We start from the raw sequence: 15,099 nt of genomic DNA on the forward strand, positions 1-15,099 counted from the left end.
TTAAGGTTTCATATGAAGTGGCGTCTGGTGTGACGGGTCAGTGTTTGACAGAGATTCAAGTTGCACTGCAACCACCGAAGTGTTTCGACCTCTTGTGCTCACTCTTATGATGGAGTAGCAGCGCCCTCTATTGTTAAAACTGGGAAGTAGTACAACTGGAGTCAGGAAATCTAAACATGGATGGAACTTCTATATATAATTATATATAATTTATAATTGATGTAATTACATTATCATTCAATTTCAATGGATGAAAACAAGGATATGTCTTTATGGTACAAACTGACACTCACTATTGTTATAGTAAATGTAAGGCTAGAGAAGAAATCAATATTGAAAATGAAATTAACAATAAAATATATATATAAAATATACAACAAAAAACATCAAACATCTTGGATTTGCAGGAAACCACAGGCATTTAATCTTAAAAAAAATCAATCATAACAGGCAAGTTAGAGTATATAATTATCACAAATCAAATCATATCGACATCAACATGTTTTTATACTATTCATCCTTCAAGCCATTAAAGAGGTAATTTAACTACAGTTTACTGCATACAAAGTCAGTAGTAACATACACTACATGAATTGTAATTGAGAAAAAAAATGGAACTGTCATGTTGAATGCATCCTATTGTTGCTGAATAACCAGCTACTGGTGCTTTTCTTGTTCACACGAACACTATTTTTTTAAAAGGTCTAATTAAAACAAAAAACTCAGCAGACTTCACACTTATGACAAACTTCAGGTCACAAACAAAATTTTACCAACAATAACACAGCACTACACACTACAACACTGAAAATATTGACCAATATCAGTCAGTCAAGTACTGGAGGATGTGAAGTTAGCACTGATCATTAGCACCATACAGCACGCCTGCATTACAACCTGCTACACAGACTTATTGGTGAAGAACATAAGGAGGGCTTCATGTTTAATATGGTTCCTAATTTTAGCTGTGTAACAAAGTACTAGTGTGCAGGTCTAGTTTTCCCCTGAAAAGTGTATTTTAAGTTTCTAAACTAAAATACTGTTAGAATCTATCAAAAACACAGAGTAAATGAAGTAAACTAAAAACTATTAGCCAGACTATTTCTGCTCCATCTACGGTGTCCTATGTAAACAGTAAATGTCCTCTACAACAGCCCTCCAACAATTAAACTCTGAACCCTTTGGTTGGTAAAATAATTAAGGATATCATTGCTTTATTTGGTGGAAGCGTAAGAGTAAATATACAGATATAATACATTAGACATTTTCTGTGAGGTACAAGTGGAGATTGTTGTCCCGGTGACAATGAGGTTAGAGTTCACAGTCGGCTCGCTGTCAGACGGTCAGGAGACAGGGTTCTTTTGCTGTTAAATGCCTAAAAAGCATGATGATTGTGATTATGTTATCAGGTTTTGAAATAAATTAAAGCTCCAGTTAAATAAAACATGAATTTTAAATCACGTACCCTTAGGGCCATGGTTGTGCATGCATGTTGTTAAGTGGAAAGGGTGAAATGAATCTGAGTTTCATTAGTAGCAGAGTAATGTTAACCCCCCCCCAAAAAAAAAAAAAAAAAAAAAGAAGTAATATCTCTTTTGGGACCCAAATCCCAGATTGTAACTTTCTGTCTGTGTGGTTTGTTGGACGATCAAATATTATAGAGACTTACGAGACTGCGAGTTGGGCTGAGAGAGCGAGAGCGCACAGGGCTGGAACTCCTGCTCCTGCTTCGGCTTCTGCTCCACTGGGAAAAACACACACATACTAATTACTCACATGAGCTTTGTTTGTATTTTCATGCACCTTCATACTCTACAGACCAACATCTGGATAAATGATGATATTTTCTGACATACTATAAAATCCGTACCGGAGCACCTCTTCTGGTCACCGCCTCGCCCTTCACTATCACAATGTTTCCTTCCACCAAGGCTGGCCACACGTGGTACATCACCAGAGGAGCAGTGAACTCAGAGTCGTAGCTATGGCGGTACCTGGAGGGGAACGGGAGGAAGGGAGGGGGGGTCAGAACTGTACATCTGAATGTTGAAGGTGACCTCTACTGGCAGAGGCATCAAATAACAGAGTGATAGGCTGCAGTGAAGTCTTGCACTGATTGTTCAATGATGTAGCATGTAACATGTGGAACTTTAAACTCTATAATTACATATGGATTAAAACAAACTCCTGGGCAGCCCTGATACAGAGGGGATTCTCACACAGCACTGTGAACAGGACTGACCTGTTGTCATTGTAAAGTTCTCCATCACTTGCAAAGGCCAAGTCGAGCGGCGGGTCCAGCGTCTGCATGGCGAAGGCCACCTTGCATGTCTCCCTCATCAAATTACTGATGAGGCCAAAGTTCACTTCTGGTGGGAAGGAGATCCGAGGGTTCGCATTCATGGCGCTGATCACGTCCTGCGGACATGAAGGACAAAGTCAGATATATTGTTCAGATAATAGCAGCCCAAAGTGTCAAACTCCGGCAGTTTGTTCATAAATATTGCACAGGACACATCAGAGAAGTCTCACATTGACGCTGGCCTGAACATCATAGAGGTCCAGGTTTCTGACAATGTAGTCCAGACGTGCATCCTCTAAACTCTCTGGACCAAAGTGAGATATGGACAACGTCTTCCTCACTCGCATCATGAACTGACGGTAAGCCAGTTTTGCTGTCCTGAAGGATTCCTAAGACATGGAGAGAGGAAGAGAAAAGACAAATAAAAGTTGTTTCCTTACTCCAGCCTCTATAAACAGCTTTGTTACTCATTACAGGCAACGTTAACATAATTACAATCATACCACAACAGCGATGAAGATGATTTTCTGCACCATCTCCAAGTCAGCAATGTAGCATCGAAGCAGGGTCTGGGCCTCCAGACGCTCCACAGCATACAGGTCACTGAAGCGCGACACGAGGCGCGCGTGGCGGGAGGAGTTGGTGAGTTTTGCCCTGGTGGGAGACTCGTTCCTCACCGGGCTGGAGGAGCGGCTGCGGCTGCGGCTGCGGCTGGGCAACGGGCTCGGAGAACGACTTCTCACCAACCTGAAGCAGGCAAAAGTAGAATTACCTCCTCGGGACTGTCAACCGGACAAGTTGGCGTTTACATCCATGTCTGTCCAGACTCAGATGATGTACGTAGTGGCAACTTTAAAGGAATTTGGCTGGCAAATGTGATTCTGGTGGAACACAAAGTTGTGGCCTTGACAAACAATGCTTCAAATATAGATGTTGCTGCAGAGAACCTTCAGATTCTTAAACATGGATGCTTCACACATCTTAAACCCTGCAGCTCGGAATATCTACACAATCATAGCAGTTTCTGGACAGGTACCCTAAATATTGCTATGTGACCAAATGTGAAATATGGTCAAAAAAACCTCTCTTTTTGTTCCTGAGTTGGCTAATGGCCAGAAAACTGTTTTTGCAGAACATTATGATGTCCCACTGAACTTGACCTTTGACCTTCTGGATATAAGACGTCATCACTTCATTATTTTATACTATTAAGACATTTGTGTGAAATTAGGTCATGAATGTTCGAGTTATGGCCACAAATGGGTTTTATGAGGTCACAGTGACCTTTGACCTTTGACCACCAAATTTGAATCTGTTCATACTTGAGCCCAACTGAATATTTGGGCCTCATTTGAAGAAATTCCCACAAGGGTGTTCCTGAGATAACACATTAAGACCATCATGGGACAGAATGAAGGTTACCCTAGCTTTGACCTTTGACCTTTGACCACCAAAATCCAATCAATTCATCCTTGAATCCAAATAATTGTTTGTGGTGAATTTGAATACATTTCCTCAAGCAGGTCTTCAGATATAGCCTCAAAAAAAAAAAAAAAAAAAAAAAAAAAAAAAGGAAACGGACATGAGGTAAGAACAGTAACCTTTGACCTTTGACATTTGACCACCAAAATCAATTCAATTCACCTTTGGGACCAAGTGAAATTTTGTGCCAAATTTGAAGAAGTTCCCTGAAGGCGTTCCTGAGTTATTGCAGTCAGAACTTTTGAATGAACAGACGGACGACCCGAAAACCGAACGCCTCCGGCCGCGGCAGGCGAAGAGGCACAAAACCAAAAGCCTGCGTACATTATTGAAGACGCTGCAGGGCGTCAGTGTGTGAGTAGACGTGTGTTCGTGTGTGTGTGTGTGTGTTGGGTACATGCGAGTACCTCTCCTTCAGCATGGCTTTCTCCGTGCTCAGATAGGACACTTCGTCTCTCAGCAAGCGAATCTGACGCTCGTAGTCATGCAGAGCGTTCAGATTCCTCTGATAAATCTCCACCTGCTCGTGTGCCGATCGCAAACTGAAACACAGGCACGCTTCACGTCAACAACAACAACAAAAAAAGGACATTTACGGGATTGAAATTAAATGACAATATTTTACAATATCGCCCACTCTGCTTTCAGTTGTAATATTTCGTCTGCGGTGGCCAGCCGGGTGGCCGCTGATTTGCTCTTTGTCTCGTCCAGCTCGTTCTGAGCACCAATCAGTCTGTTAACACAAACCAGTAGTTGTATCGATATTCGGTAATCAAAGTGTCACATTCAAACATGAGCAGTGCGAGCTGAGGTAAGAAACGTCTCGTGTGTTCAACTCACTCTGCTCTGACTGAGTCCAACTGCAGGCGAGTCGAGCTCAGCTGAGTCTCCATCATCTGCATGTCGCTCTCATGGGACGCTGACAGATTCCTGATCTTTCTGTCCTTTTCCACTGAATCCTGAAAATAACGATCGATGAAACGGTGTAAACGACATACAGCCGCCACAACATCAGATGACCAAATTCAGATGAGTTGAAGTGCTTTTCATGTGTTTTATGTTCATGTTTTCTGTAGTGCTACACTGGATGAAATGAATACGTAACAGATGACGTCACCTGGATGAGCTGCAGACTGGTGTCATCAGTCACAGATGGTCTGGACATTGAGAAACAGGTTCCAAGCCACGGCAGCAGGCGTGTTTTGAGAGTGTCCACTCCGGCGTAGTGTCCACCTGATTCACGACAAACGATATTGAGAGCATGTGTGCTACAGTTTGCTTTTTTCTTTTTTTTAAAAGAGATCGAAGTTGCGTAGATGTAAACGTAAAGCTGACCTTCAGCAGCCGTGAGGTTAAGGATGGCAAACAGCTGGCCCTGGATCTTGGCAGTGAGTTCAATCAGTTCACAACATCTGTTTAGATTCTGATCGCAGGAAATCACCTGCGAAGGGAAGACAACAACAACAACAACAAAAAGTCAACAAAACAACACAAACTTTTGCCGTGATATGAGGTGTCGGTCAGTTTACACATTCAATACCATAACGCATAAAAACACATGAAGTGTTACGGCCTGTATCGTTTCTGGTTTCTCACAGTCCCTCGGTGTGTAAATGTTACAGGGACACTTGTTTTATTATCTGTATTTTAAAGGTTTTCATATTAAACGGTTGTATAATCTGTAAGAAACGATCACGTTTGAAGTTCAGACAGATCACTTCCGGTACTGTTCCGGTGTAGCCACCCAGCTGATTTTTTTTTTTTTTTTTTTTTTTTACCGGAAGTGATAGGAAGTGAACCATCTCAACAGTGAGGCAGAGATCTTTGGAACAGTCCAACCGTAGCCATGGCGACTGGCGTCCATAGCAACCAAACTTTACCGGAAAATCAATGTAATCTAAAACATGTGCATTCCTTTGCTGTAATGTTTTAAATTATTTTATATATTTCAATTTATTTGATCCATTATTGCATTAATAAAGGTGTTGAAAAAGATCTCGCTTTTATGGGAGAAAAACAAAAAAAACAAACAGCGTAAACAAATAATGTATAATTGTTTAGATGAAGAGGAGGGTGTTCGCTGCAAACCGAGCTTGACTAAAACTTGTAAGTGAATACTTTTAACCAACTAATTAATGGGACAACAATCACGGAAGAGACGTCAGGGCGGCTAATGAAGCGGCAGATTTAGGTCGATCATGACTTATCGATGAACTTACATGGTAGTCTCGGTGCCAGCTCTCAATCTTGTCCTGCAGGACGCTGAAGGAAGAAGTGCCGGTCAATCTCCTTAAAGTGTCGGCCATGTCCAAGAAGTAATCCGAGGAGGTGTCCGAGGAGGAGGTGGAGGAGGAGGTGGAGGAGGTTTGATCTGTCCTGGCAGCTTTCTCCACCTACGACACACCGATGGCCGAGCACCGCCTCAGTTGTGGTAACCGAGAGGAGGAGACGAGCGGTTATAACCCCACACACACACACACACACACACACACACACACACACACACACACACACACACACACACACACACACACACACACACACACACACACACACACACACACACACACACGCACGCACACACACACACGCACACACACACACACACACACACACACACACGCACGCACACACACACACACACACGCACACACACACACACACACACACACACACACGCACGCACACACACACGCGCACACACACGCACGCACGCGCAATCCGATTAGATTAACCGTATGACACTGAATAATAAATAAAATTAAATTAAATGTTCGGTCAACGTTGTCAGATCACGACTACATCTACAACCATAACGAGCAGCTCCACAGTCACAAATATGTTTGCATGCAAATAAAAAACAATATAACAGCAACTCACCTCCTGCAGAGCTGTGCAATAGAGCACGTGGGCTACCTGCACAGTTTGATGGACAGGTACAGACCTGTCCATCAAACTGTGCATCCAGATGGATGCATAAAAGTATGATTCGGTGAATGCATTCACCTCATACTTATATATGGACATTTAATAGACGCACATTATTATTATTATTATTATTATTATTATCATTATTGTTGCTATTTTCTGACTGTGAGACCACCTGTTTATTCATTTAGATTTGGGATTTTTTTTTTCCTAGTTAATGTTGGGATTTTTTTTTGGGGGGGGGGGGGGAATTTTTTTTTTTTTCCGATTATTTATACAAGCATTGATTAAGAAAAGGGGCTCACGTTGTGGTCGGTTTGGTAGTTTATATATGGAAAATATGAATGGACATGTTTTTCTATTTTAGGATCACTCTGTCATTGGCTGGTTGAACTTGGATTAGACCATCTTTTGTTGTCATCACATCATCGCCTTTTTTTTTGTGCGCGCAGAGTGCGATTAATATGCAAGAGGGTTGTTGTCGTTCATCTCACCACGGCCTGTTTTTATTCATAACCAAGTATCATCCAGACAACATCTTTAAAAACAACCAGACTGTCCCCTTCCTCTGAGAATAGTGGTACGTTCCTGTCACTGCGAGCAGAGGAGGGAGGGTCAACATGGCGTCTGAACAGGTCCGTTATCTTCTGTACTGGTTATTATTCTCCCGTTTTACTCCGTTTCTTGCTATTTTTTGTTGTTAAGAGAGCACAGACGTATGTCCCTGAGTAATATAACATAATAAACTACAATGAATAAAATGAACGTTCGTGGCTTTGCGGTAATAATCAGTGCAATAAATAACGATAGTGGCCTCCGTTTCGTCAGCGTCATATGTGAATATAAAAAAATGCCATTAGTTTTAACAGACCTGCTGTTTGACAACGAAGTCATTTCGCTAATATAAATTGCATAAAAACGGTATAATAATGAGACAACGGGGTTTGTTTTCCGTATAGCTGCTAAAACGAAGTGCAGTTTATTTTTAGTTATGGCCACAGACAGGCTGTCGCGGGGCATTTAACAAGATGCACAGCATACTGTCAAATAAGTAGCTGCTAAAACTTTTTGCTGGGGAAAAAAAAACAAGTTTGTTATGGCTATGGCCACTAAATGGAGTTAGGTGGAGTAATTCACACAAAGAGAAATCACAGTCTACTACACTGAGAGAGAACAGCATAAAAACAGCACCGCTGTGTGTAGAAATGTGAGATTCAAGGCCATAGAAATAAGTATATGTAAGTAAATAGTTCATTTTTTTAATGTGTAATCAAAGTAAATTACTGCTTCCTGATGGTACTCTTTGCTGCTAAAAGTACAGATTTAAGTGTTAAGCCTCAGAGACTGTTTTGTCTTCTAGGAGAGCTCCAATGGACCAGTGAAGAAGTCCATGCGAGAGAAGGCCATTGAGAGACGCAACATCAACAAGGAACACAACAGCAACTTCAAAGCAGGTTATGTCCCCATAGAAGAAGAGCGCCTTCATAAGACAGGGCTGAGAGGACGCAAGGGAAACATGGCTGTCTGCATCATCGTCCTCCTCTTCCTCCTCGCCTTAATCAACCTCATTGTGAGTACTTCAAACCATAATGTCCCCATTATTACAGCGAACCTGAAAAGGAGTAGTTGTTCACTACGTGTGTGATCTGCTGACGCTCAGATCACACTGGTGATATGGACGGTGATCCGCATCGGTCCGAATGGGTGCGACAGTATGGAGTTCCACGAGACGGGCCTGCTGCGCTTCAAGCAGAAGGCAGACATGGGCGTCATTCACCCACTGCACAAGAGCACAATAGGGGGCCGCAAAGACCAGGACCTGGTCATCGTGGGCAACAACAACCCGGTGAGAAACGTAGAGTACGTTACGGAGCATTTTAGAAAGACAACGACACATTGTGTGCATCATCTTCTCTTTTATTTACTGTGTCGCTCCAGGTAGTGTTGCAGCAAGGCACCACCAAGCTGAGTGTCGAGAAGGACAAGACCTCAGTCGTCAGCGATGTCGGCATATCCTTCACAGACCCCCGGACACAGAACACGTACTTCAGTACAGACTTTGACAACCACGAGTTCCATCTGCCCAAAGGAGTCAAAGTCCTCAGTGTTAAAAAGGCCTCCACAGAACGGGTGAGCGTAAAGCTAATGACTGACTGGTGGCTGCAGCAACAAAGTCTTTCATTAATCAGTGTTTCACAGTCTGTGCACAAGGTACTATCACACAACAACCTAAAAAGGTAAAGTTAAACAATATTTTTAGTTGTAAATGAGTTTAAAATCCTTTTTTTTTTTTTAAAGTCCTTGTTAACAGACTGAGCTGTATCAGAGTAAAGAGGAGAAAGTTTAGACTCAGGTAGGATTTCAGTTTTCAACACTGCAGAGACTGTGTATAAAAATGGACGTGTTCTTTGGGTCTGCAAAGTAAATCCAATGTTCTAGTACCTTAAAGTACAATACCACCGACGGCCACTAGGGGCTAGCTCTAAAAATTTAAAAAAAATAAATAAACTCTGTCTGCAATAGACTCAAATTCAAAAAGCTTCAACTTCTCTCATCAAATATAAAGTCAATACATTTTTTTGTACAAGTCATTATGGTGTCATTAGAGTAAATACCCTCCTTCTGATCAGTGTCCTGGTGGTCCTTCTGGAAGTAATTCCATAATCAATTCCATATTTGGCCTCAAAGAGAGGTATTTTAGCAGGCGTGTCTGGTTTGATTGACATGCCTGGGTTGCAATCAGGTTGCCAGCATAGGTGGGCAGGCGTAGTGTCCTCGGGTTCTCAGTCAGATCCACCACTCACTCACTCACTCCTCCCCAGCTCATCCAAATATGGCCACTTCTAGCTCCAAAAGTCCAAGATGGTGGCATCCAAAATTCAAAGCTTTTAAAAAGAAAATAATTCTCAAAACCTGCTTTCACACTATCATTATGGAGCATAATGTGTGATTACCATAAAATAACTTTTTGTTACAGCCATTTCTTTGCAAATCCTGTGTGTGTGCTCTGTATAGTGTTGACAAATCTCATAGTTTGTCTCTGATCTTTAGATCACCAGTAGTGCTGCATCCGACCTGAACATTAAAGGAGACAGCAAGGCCATCATCCGTGGTAACGAGGGGGTCAACATCATGGGCCGCACTGTCGAGTTCAAAATGGGCGGAGACATCGAGCTCAGGGCTGTAAGTATGGAACGTGTCAGTGTAAAGCTGATCAAAACGAGACGAAGAAGATGATTGATGAGGTTTTTTCCTCTGTGCAGGAGAACAGCATCGTTCTCAACGGGTCAGTCATGTTCAATGCGACACGCATCCCTAACTCTGCAGGAGATGTGTACTTCAATGACGGTCTGGAGAGGTACAAGCTCTGCATGTGTGAAGACGGGACGCTGTTCCGTGTGCTGGTGAAGTTCACCAACATGGGCTGCCAGACGTCAGATAACCCCTGTAGAAAAGCTCACTAGGACTGAATCTGCTCTGACATCTCACAACAATCTGTCACCACTGAAATCAGACAAACCACTTTCTTTTGGATAGCTGTAAAATATAGGACACTATTAAGGCAAAACACGGCAGGTGGACAGGGTACTTAACTAATAGATAACCATGAAACTTCCCCAGTTGATTACTTATATTAAGACAATTAGTGTTTGTATAACATGTCTTCTGAAATGGTATGTTTTGATGTGAAATGAGGCATTATTTTACTGAACATTTTACTGGAAATGTCCAAGACGGAAATCTGAACATTGGATCCATTTTTGTTCCATGTTGTTGACATATTACAGTCAAAGGTCTTTACTGATGAGTTTCTGGATATCACTCTAGAAATCAGCATACATACATTAAAAAAGTCAGTTTTGCCATGTTTTTAGGAGCAAAATGTTCTATTAATCAGGCTATGAATGATATCGAAACAAACCTCTTTGTAAAAACCTTCCGAATATAAATTGTAGAAAAAAATGAACAGTTTGGCGAATGTCGTTGCTCCTGAAGAGATTTCTGGCTCCGAATTTGAGAGAATCTTTTTTTTTTTAATTTTTTTTTTTAAACGGTCTTTAAAGATGTATTGTAAAAGTAAAAATGATTTTCTCCAAATCTGCTTTTTTTAATGCTGTGAGCCAGAAATGTCCACTTGAGCAGCACTTGCATACACAAAACAGTTTTATTCCTGTTTATATTCTGAAGGTTTTTACAAAGGGGTTTGTTCATGTATCATTCGTAGGCTTATTCATACGATAATGCTAACTTTTTGTTTGCACATACAAATTATAGAAAAAATCTAGACACAAAAAGACAAATTGTAGTAAAATAAACACCTAAGTGTGTATTTTAAGACGTTTTCTTTCTACTAGTTTGAAACAAGACATGAAGATAATAACTCAAAGTGTGAAAACTGAGCTGTGCATGAAAATAGTGTTTTTGCCTGCAGTGCTTTGCCTTTGCACATAATAATACCTCCGCAGTTCACCTGTCAAATTGAGTATTATGTTTGCCAAACACAGACTGCATCACAGATCATCGCCACTTGGCCAAAGATATGAACTGTAAATGTTGGAGTATTTTTTATTGTTCTGCAGATATGCCAACTTTATCTCAAATTCATAAGACCGTATCAGTGCATATGACTTCTGTGCTGAGGAATGATACTGTGCTTCACACAGCCTGTTGGCAGCAGTTAGAAGCTACAGTGTTTATTTTTTGCCTTACCGTCCAGTATTACTAATACATGAACCCTGCAGAGGGCTCGTGTGAGATTTTATTTTGCCGTTCATTCTTCCCGGCAGCTTCCTGTTTGATATTTTCTATCATATTAACTGACATGTTTGAGACACTACGTGATTATATGTAAAACTTACAGGTGGAATGAGCAGAATTTGTAATGAACTGTAACATGTAAAATCCATGTTAAACCATCCAGTGACGCTAAAACAAAAGTGGTCCTCTTTCTGCACATCTCGGACGGCCTATCATGCACGTGCCAACGGAGTTACAAGGGATGATATATGATATAATATATATGTAATATTCTAATTTTGTTGCAAAAGTTTTTTTTACAGCAAAAAAATATAGAAAACCAGAATGAGTGTGCTACAGATTAATGCGAACCTCTTTAAATGTTGAGAGTTTATCAGTGACTTGAGGTGAAGCCTACGGTCTATAGTGAGTGGTTTGAATTTTGTGCAATATCGTATAAAAGATTTGACTTTTACTTTGCTTTGGATTGTCTTGTCTGTTGTTTAACAGTACTGATGTTGTTCTCAGAGCACAGACTTGATGCCTGTTGTGAAAGAACAGTGTTTTTGATCACTTCAATGGAAAACAGAAATACATTTAAAAAAAAAAAAAAGTCAACCAGCCTCGTTCGAAAATGTCTCCAGCATTTCATCGGTATGTTTGTTTCAATAAATAAACAGGTTGCTATGTGGAACTTCTTATCATCGTCTCAGTAAATCTCACAAGTGTTTATGTGGTCATTTGAAATCATAAAAGAATACTGCACCTCATTATGCAGCTTTATTACCTAATGCAATGTGACTCTCCCCACCATAAATGTTCAGGATCAGTTGTTGGTCTGCACGAGGAGGAAAACAATGACAGTGAGACATTAACCAGACTTGTAAATGATTGAATGAATAACAGAATGGCATCTTTGGGCTGGTGGTTGTTAAGCCAGACGCAGCAAAAATCCTTTTCAGACTTTGATCAGAAGTTGCTGGGGTTGGACAGAGTTGATACACTGAATGCACTCCGGGTGAGAGAAGAGCCACAAGTCTTCCTGTCTGGATACACAGGTGAGTTTAATGTTTCCAGTTCATTTACTGGATCTTTTATGTGAAAAGTTTTCATCTTTTCGGACAGGGTTTACTGATCTGAATGTTGATTTAAATGCTCTTATTTTCTTATATTTTACTTGATCTGTTAACCGTCATTTGGGCTCAATCTGTGCTCTCAGGACAGGTTGTGATGGCAGTACCACAGGGGCCAGTTTTGGCTGCTGTGCTGCTCTTCGTGTCCTGGAGTCTCCCTTTCTCCTCTTCCTCACCTGCCTGCCCGCAGCCCTGCACCTGTCAGAGAGCCTCCCTGCTGAACTGTTCCTCATCTGGCCTCTCCTCGGTGCCGCAACTCATCCAAGACTCTTTCACTGAGCTAGACTTGTCTCATAACCTCCTCAGCTCTGTAAGACTCCAGCAGCCACATCGTAACCTCAGGAATGTACGGCTGGGAAACAACAGTATCACACAGTTGTCTCTGTGCATCGGGAGAAGCCCTGAAGGTCGATATCTCAGAGGCAGGCATCGCTTGAAGCCGTGGAGCCGACGGGGGTGCGTATCTTGGGCCCCCACCCTGCAGCTGCTATCTGTTGAGAGGAATCAACTCGAGCAACTCCCAGATGGTGAGTCAGTGTAATATAGTCATAAAGTCATATATAAAACACTGTGGAAGCACATGGACACACATGTTCAACACATGAGTAACCACTGCTTCCATAAAAATCTGACAGCATCATTATACCTGTTCACTGTCAGGAGCTTCTATTGTACATATGTAAACAAACCATATCATTCCCAAACATTTTCACATCAGTTGCTTTTATCTACATACTCAATACATCAAGAGTGTCCACTGATAAACTCAGTAATCATATTTATTTAAACGTTTTGATTTATACTAAGTTCTTATCAATCAGTGGTGGAAGATTTCAGATGATTTAAAAAGATGATGTAAAAAGTACATCAGTATTTTTTTTTTAAAGTACTTTAAGTATAAAAAGAAAAAGTAAACATTCATCAGAATGGCTCTTGTCAATGTTTTATTATTATACAGTAAATTTGGATCATGATTACTGATACATTTACATAGAAGAAGTACTTTATTGCTGTAGCTGCTCAAGATGGAGATGGAGAAAAATTGTTATCTGAAAGGTAACTGTTGCCATTAAACAGATGTAGTGATGTAAAAAAAATACAATATTTCCCTCAGAAATGTGGTGCAATCTATGAATGAAGTGAATTAAAATGGAAATACTTAAGCAAAGTATTTTGAAACTGTACTTCTGAACAGTACTGTATTTGAGTAGATTAACTTTCCAGCACTGTTGACAACCCATATGTATGGTATAAAAAGCAGCTAAATTAAATAACTCCACACATCATAATCACAAAATCTTAGACATAAGTCATTATCGTTGATAATATTCCCCACGAGAAGGAACTCATACTACACACATGAATTATGTGCAGCACAGAGTTCACAATATTACCACACCCAGTATGTTTTAAAGTTAAATAGTTACTGGACATGTCTGTTATTGGCCACACACCCATGATGTACTGTAGTATCTCTGTGGAGTGTACAAAGTGAGTGCACAAAATTACATATGGAGTTGAACCATACAGTTAGTACTATAATGCTCTGAGCATGTTCCATCTTAGAAACAAAGTAAAGTTGAATTAAATCAGACTTGATGTTGTCTTGACGTGATTGCGCACGTGAAACGTGTGTTGCCCATGGGAAAATGTGGTTTTGGAACATTTTCTTGGTGTAAAGTGTGAAGCTTGTGGATTCCCATGTGAAAATGTATTTTTCCCATGTTTATCATATGTTGCAACATGTGCTCGTGTTTTTTTTTTTTTTTTTTTTTTAACGAGATCCACCTCATGGTCTTACTGTTTTCCAAATTCTCCGTAAAAAGGCAGCCTGAGGTCTTTTCTCCATAGTGGAATAAAACAATATATGATTCTCATAAACAAACCCTGCCACTGATATCCTTCATCTTTTGTACTTTGCTCCATGCAGACATGATTGAGCCTCTCCAGATAATGACACTGTACAAGCCTTTAGCCAGTCACACTTTTTATTGACATTCCAGTGGCTCAGAGAAAAGGTGTAAACATGCAATCCTCCTTTTCCCCTGTATCACTGTGTTTCACAGAACTCCCTCCGCTCGGCTGAACGTGTGCGTGTTACAGAGAAAAGCATTCACTATGGTTCTTTTAAAAGGCATGTGCAAACTGCCCATTTACTTAGCGAGAGCTATGTTGACACTCATAGACTTGGTCCTGTTTGGTATTCAGATCACAGAACCTGCAGTGCCTCTCTAATGAAGCACGGACCCACAGTGCCTCGCTTTAGCCCGGCAGTCTTGGGGAGATTGTCTTCTGAAAAGGAGGAGACAGCAGGAAAATTCTCTGCCCCTAATTAGTCAGATTGTGAGAGTGTTCACTGTGGAAATAAGACGCGACAATCTGGATTCGTATTCCAGGGATGAGGTGCACATTGATTTACTATCTCAGAGACATGACTGTAGTTCATATTATATCATCTCAGCACTGAAAATACCACAGGCCGGCAAACAAATTGACTTCATAGCTAAAAATATGCAG

The 15,099-nt window shown here is 40.9% G+C and overlaps 2 protein-coding genes across 2 annotated transcripts; one reads left to right on the forward strand and one right to left on the reverse strand.

The window, feature by feature from the left end:
• Window positions 1-413: 413 nt before the first annotated feature.
• On the reverse strand, window positions 414-6,134 carry spata18 (spermatogenesis associated 18). The gene is made up of 12 exons (XM_069699268.1): window positions 6,004-6,134; window positions 5,120-5,225; window positions 4,902-5,017; window positions 4,625-4,743; window positions 4,422-4,517; window positions 4,192-4,326; window positions 2,806-3,049; window positions 2,533-2,691; window positions 2,243-2,418; window positions 1,871-1,994; window positions 1,670-1,744; window positions 414-1,375 (listed from the first exon to the last, which is right to left on the reverse strand). Exons 1-12 carry the CDS (start codon window positions 6,088-6,090, stop codon window positions 1,319-1,321), a joined length of 1,494 nt encoding a protein of 497 aa, XP_069555369.1. The 5' UTR covers window positions 6,091-6,134; the 3' UTR covers window positions 414-1,318.
• A 1,163-nt stretch (window positions 6,135-7,297) lies between these two features.
• On the forward strand, window positions 7,298-12,143 carry sgcb (sarcoglycan, beta (dystrophin-associated glycoprotein)). Its single transcript, XM_069699271.1, has 6 exons — window positions 7,298-7,347; window positions 8,073-8,282; window positions 8,373-8,558; window positions 8,651-8,842; window positions 9,764-9,895; window positions 9,976-12,143. The coding sequence occupies exons 1-6, from the start codon at window positions 7,333-7,335 to the stop codon at window positions 10,174-10,176; spliced, it is 936 nt and encodes a 311-aa protein (XP_069555372.1). The 5' UTR covers window positions 7,298-7,332; the 3' UTR covers window positions 10,177-12,143.
• The last annotated feature ends 2,956 nt before the right edge of the window (window positions 12,144-15,099 follow it).

The sequence above is a fragment of the Brachyistius frenatus genome, unplaced genomic scaffold (assembly GCF_029030835.1).
Source record: "Brachyistius frenatus isolate BFR_SWC_R1_liver_20210118 unplaced genomic scaffold, ASM2903083v1 Contig_29, whole genome shotgun sequence".
NCBI classification, from domain to species: Eukaryota; Metazoa; Chordata; class Actinopteri; family Embiotocidae; genus Brachyistius; species Brachyistius frenatus.

What these genes read in the sequence shown, in the direction of transcription:
- spata18 (XM_069699268.1), bottom strand. Translation starts at nt 6,090, where the DNA reads ATGGCCGACACTTTAAGGAGATTGACCGGCACTTCTTCCTTCAGCGTC. An exon ending in AAAGCCATGCTGAAGGAGAG is followed by an intron (nt 3,050 to 4,191) that starts GTACTCGCATGT and finishes TGCCTGCTTCAG; the next exon opens with GTTGGTGAGAAGTCGTTCTC. An exon ending in TCAGCCCAACTCGCAGTCTC is followed by an intron (nt 1,376 to 1,669) that starts GTAAGTCTCTAT and finishes CATGCTTTTTAG; the next exon opens with GCATTTAACAGCAAAAGAAC.
- sgcb (XM_069699271.1), top strand. An exon ending in TCGCCTTAATCAACCTCATT is followed by an intron (nt 8,283 to 8,372) that starts GTGAGTACTTCA and finishes GCTGACGCTCAG; the next exon opens with ATCACACTGGTGATATGGAC. An exon ending in TCGTGGGCAACAACAACCCG is followed by an intron (nt 8,559 to 8,650) that starts GTGAGAAACGTA and finishes GTGTCGCTCCAG; the next exon opens with GTAGTGTTGCAGCAAGGCAC.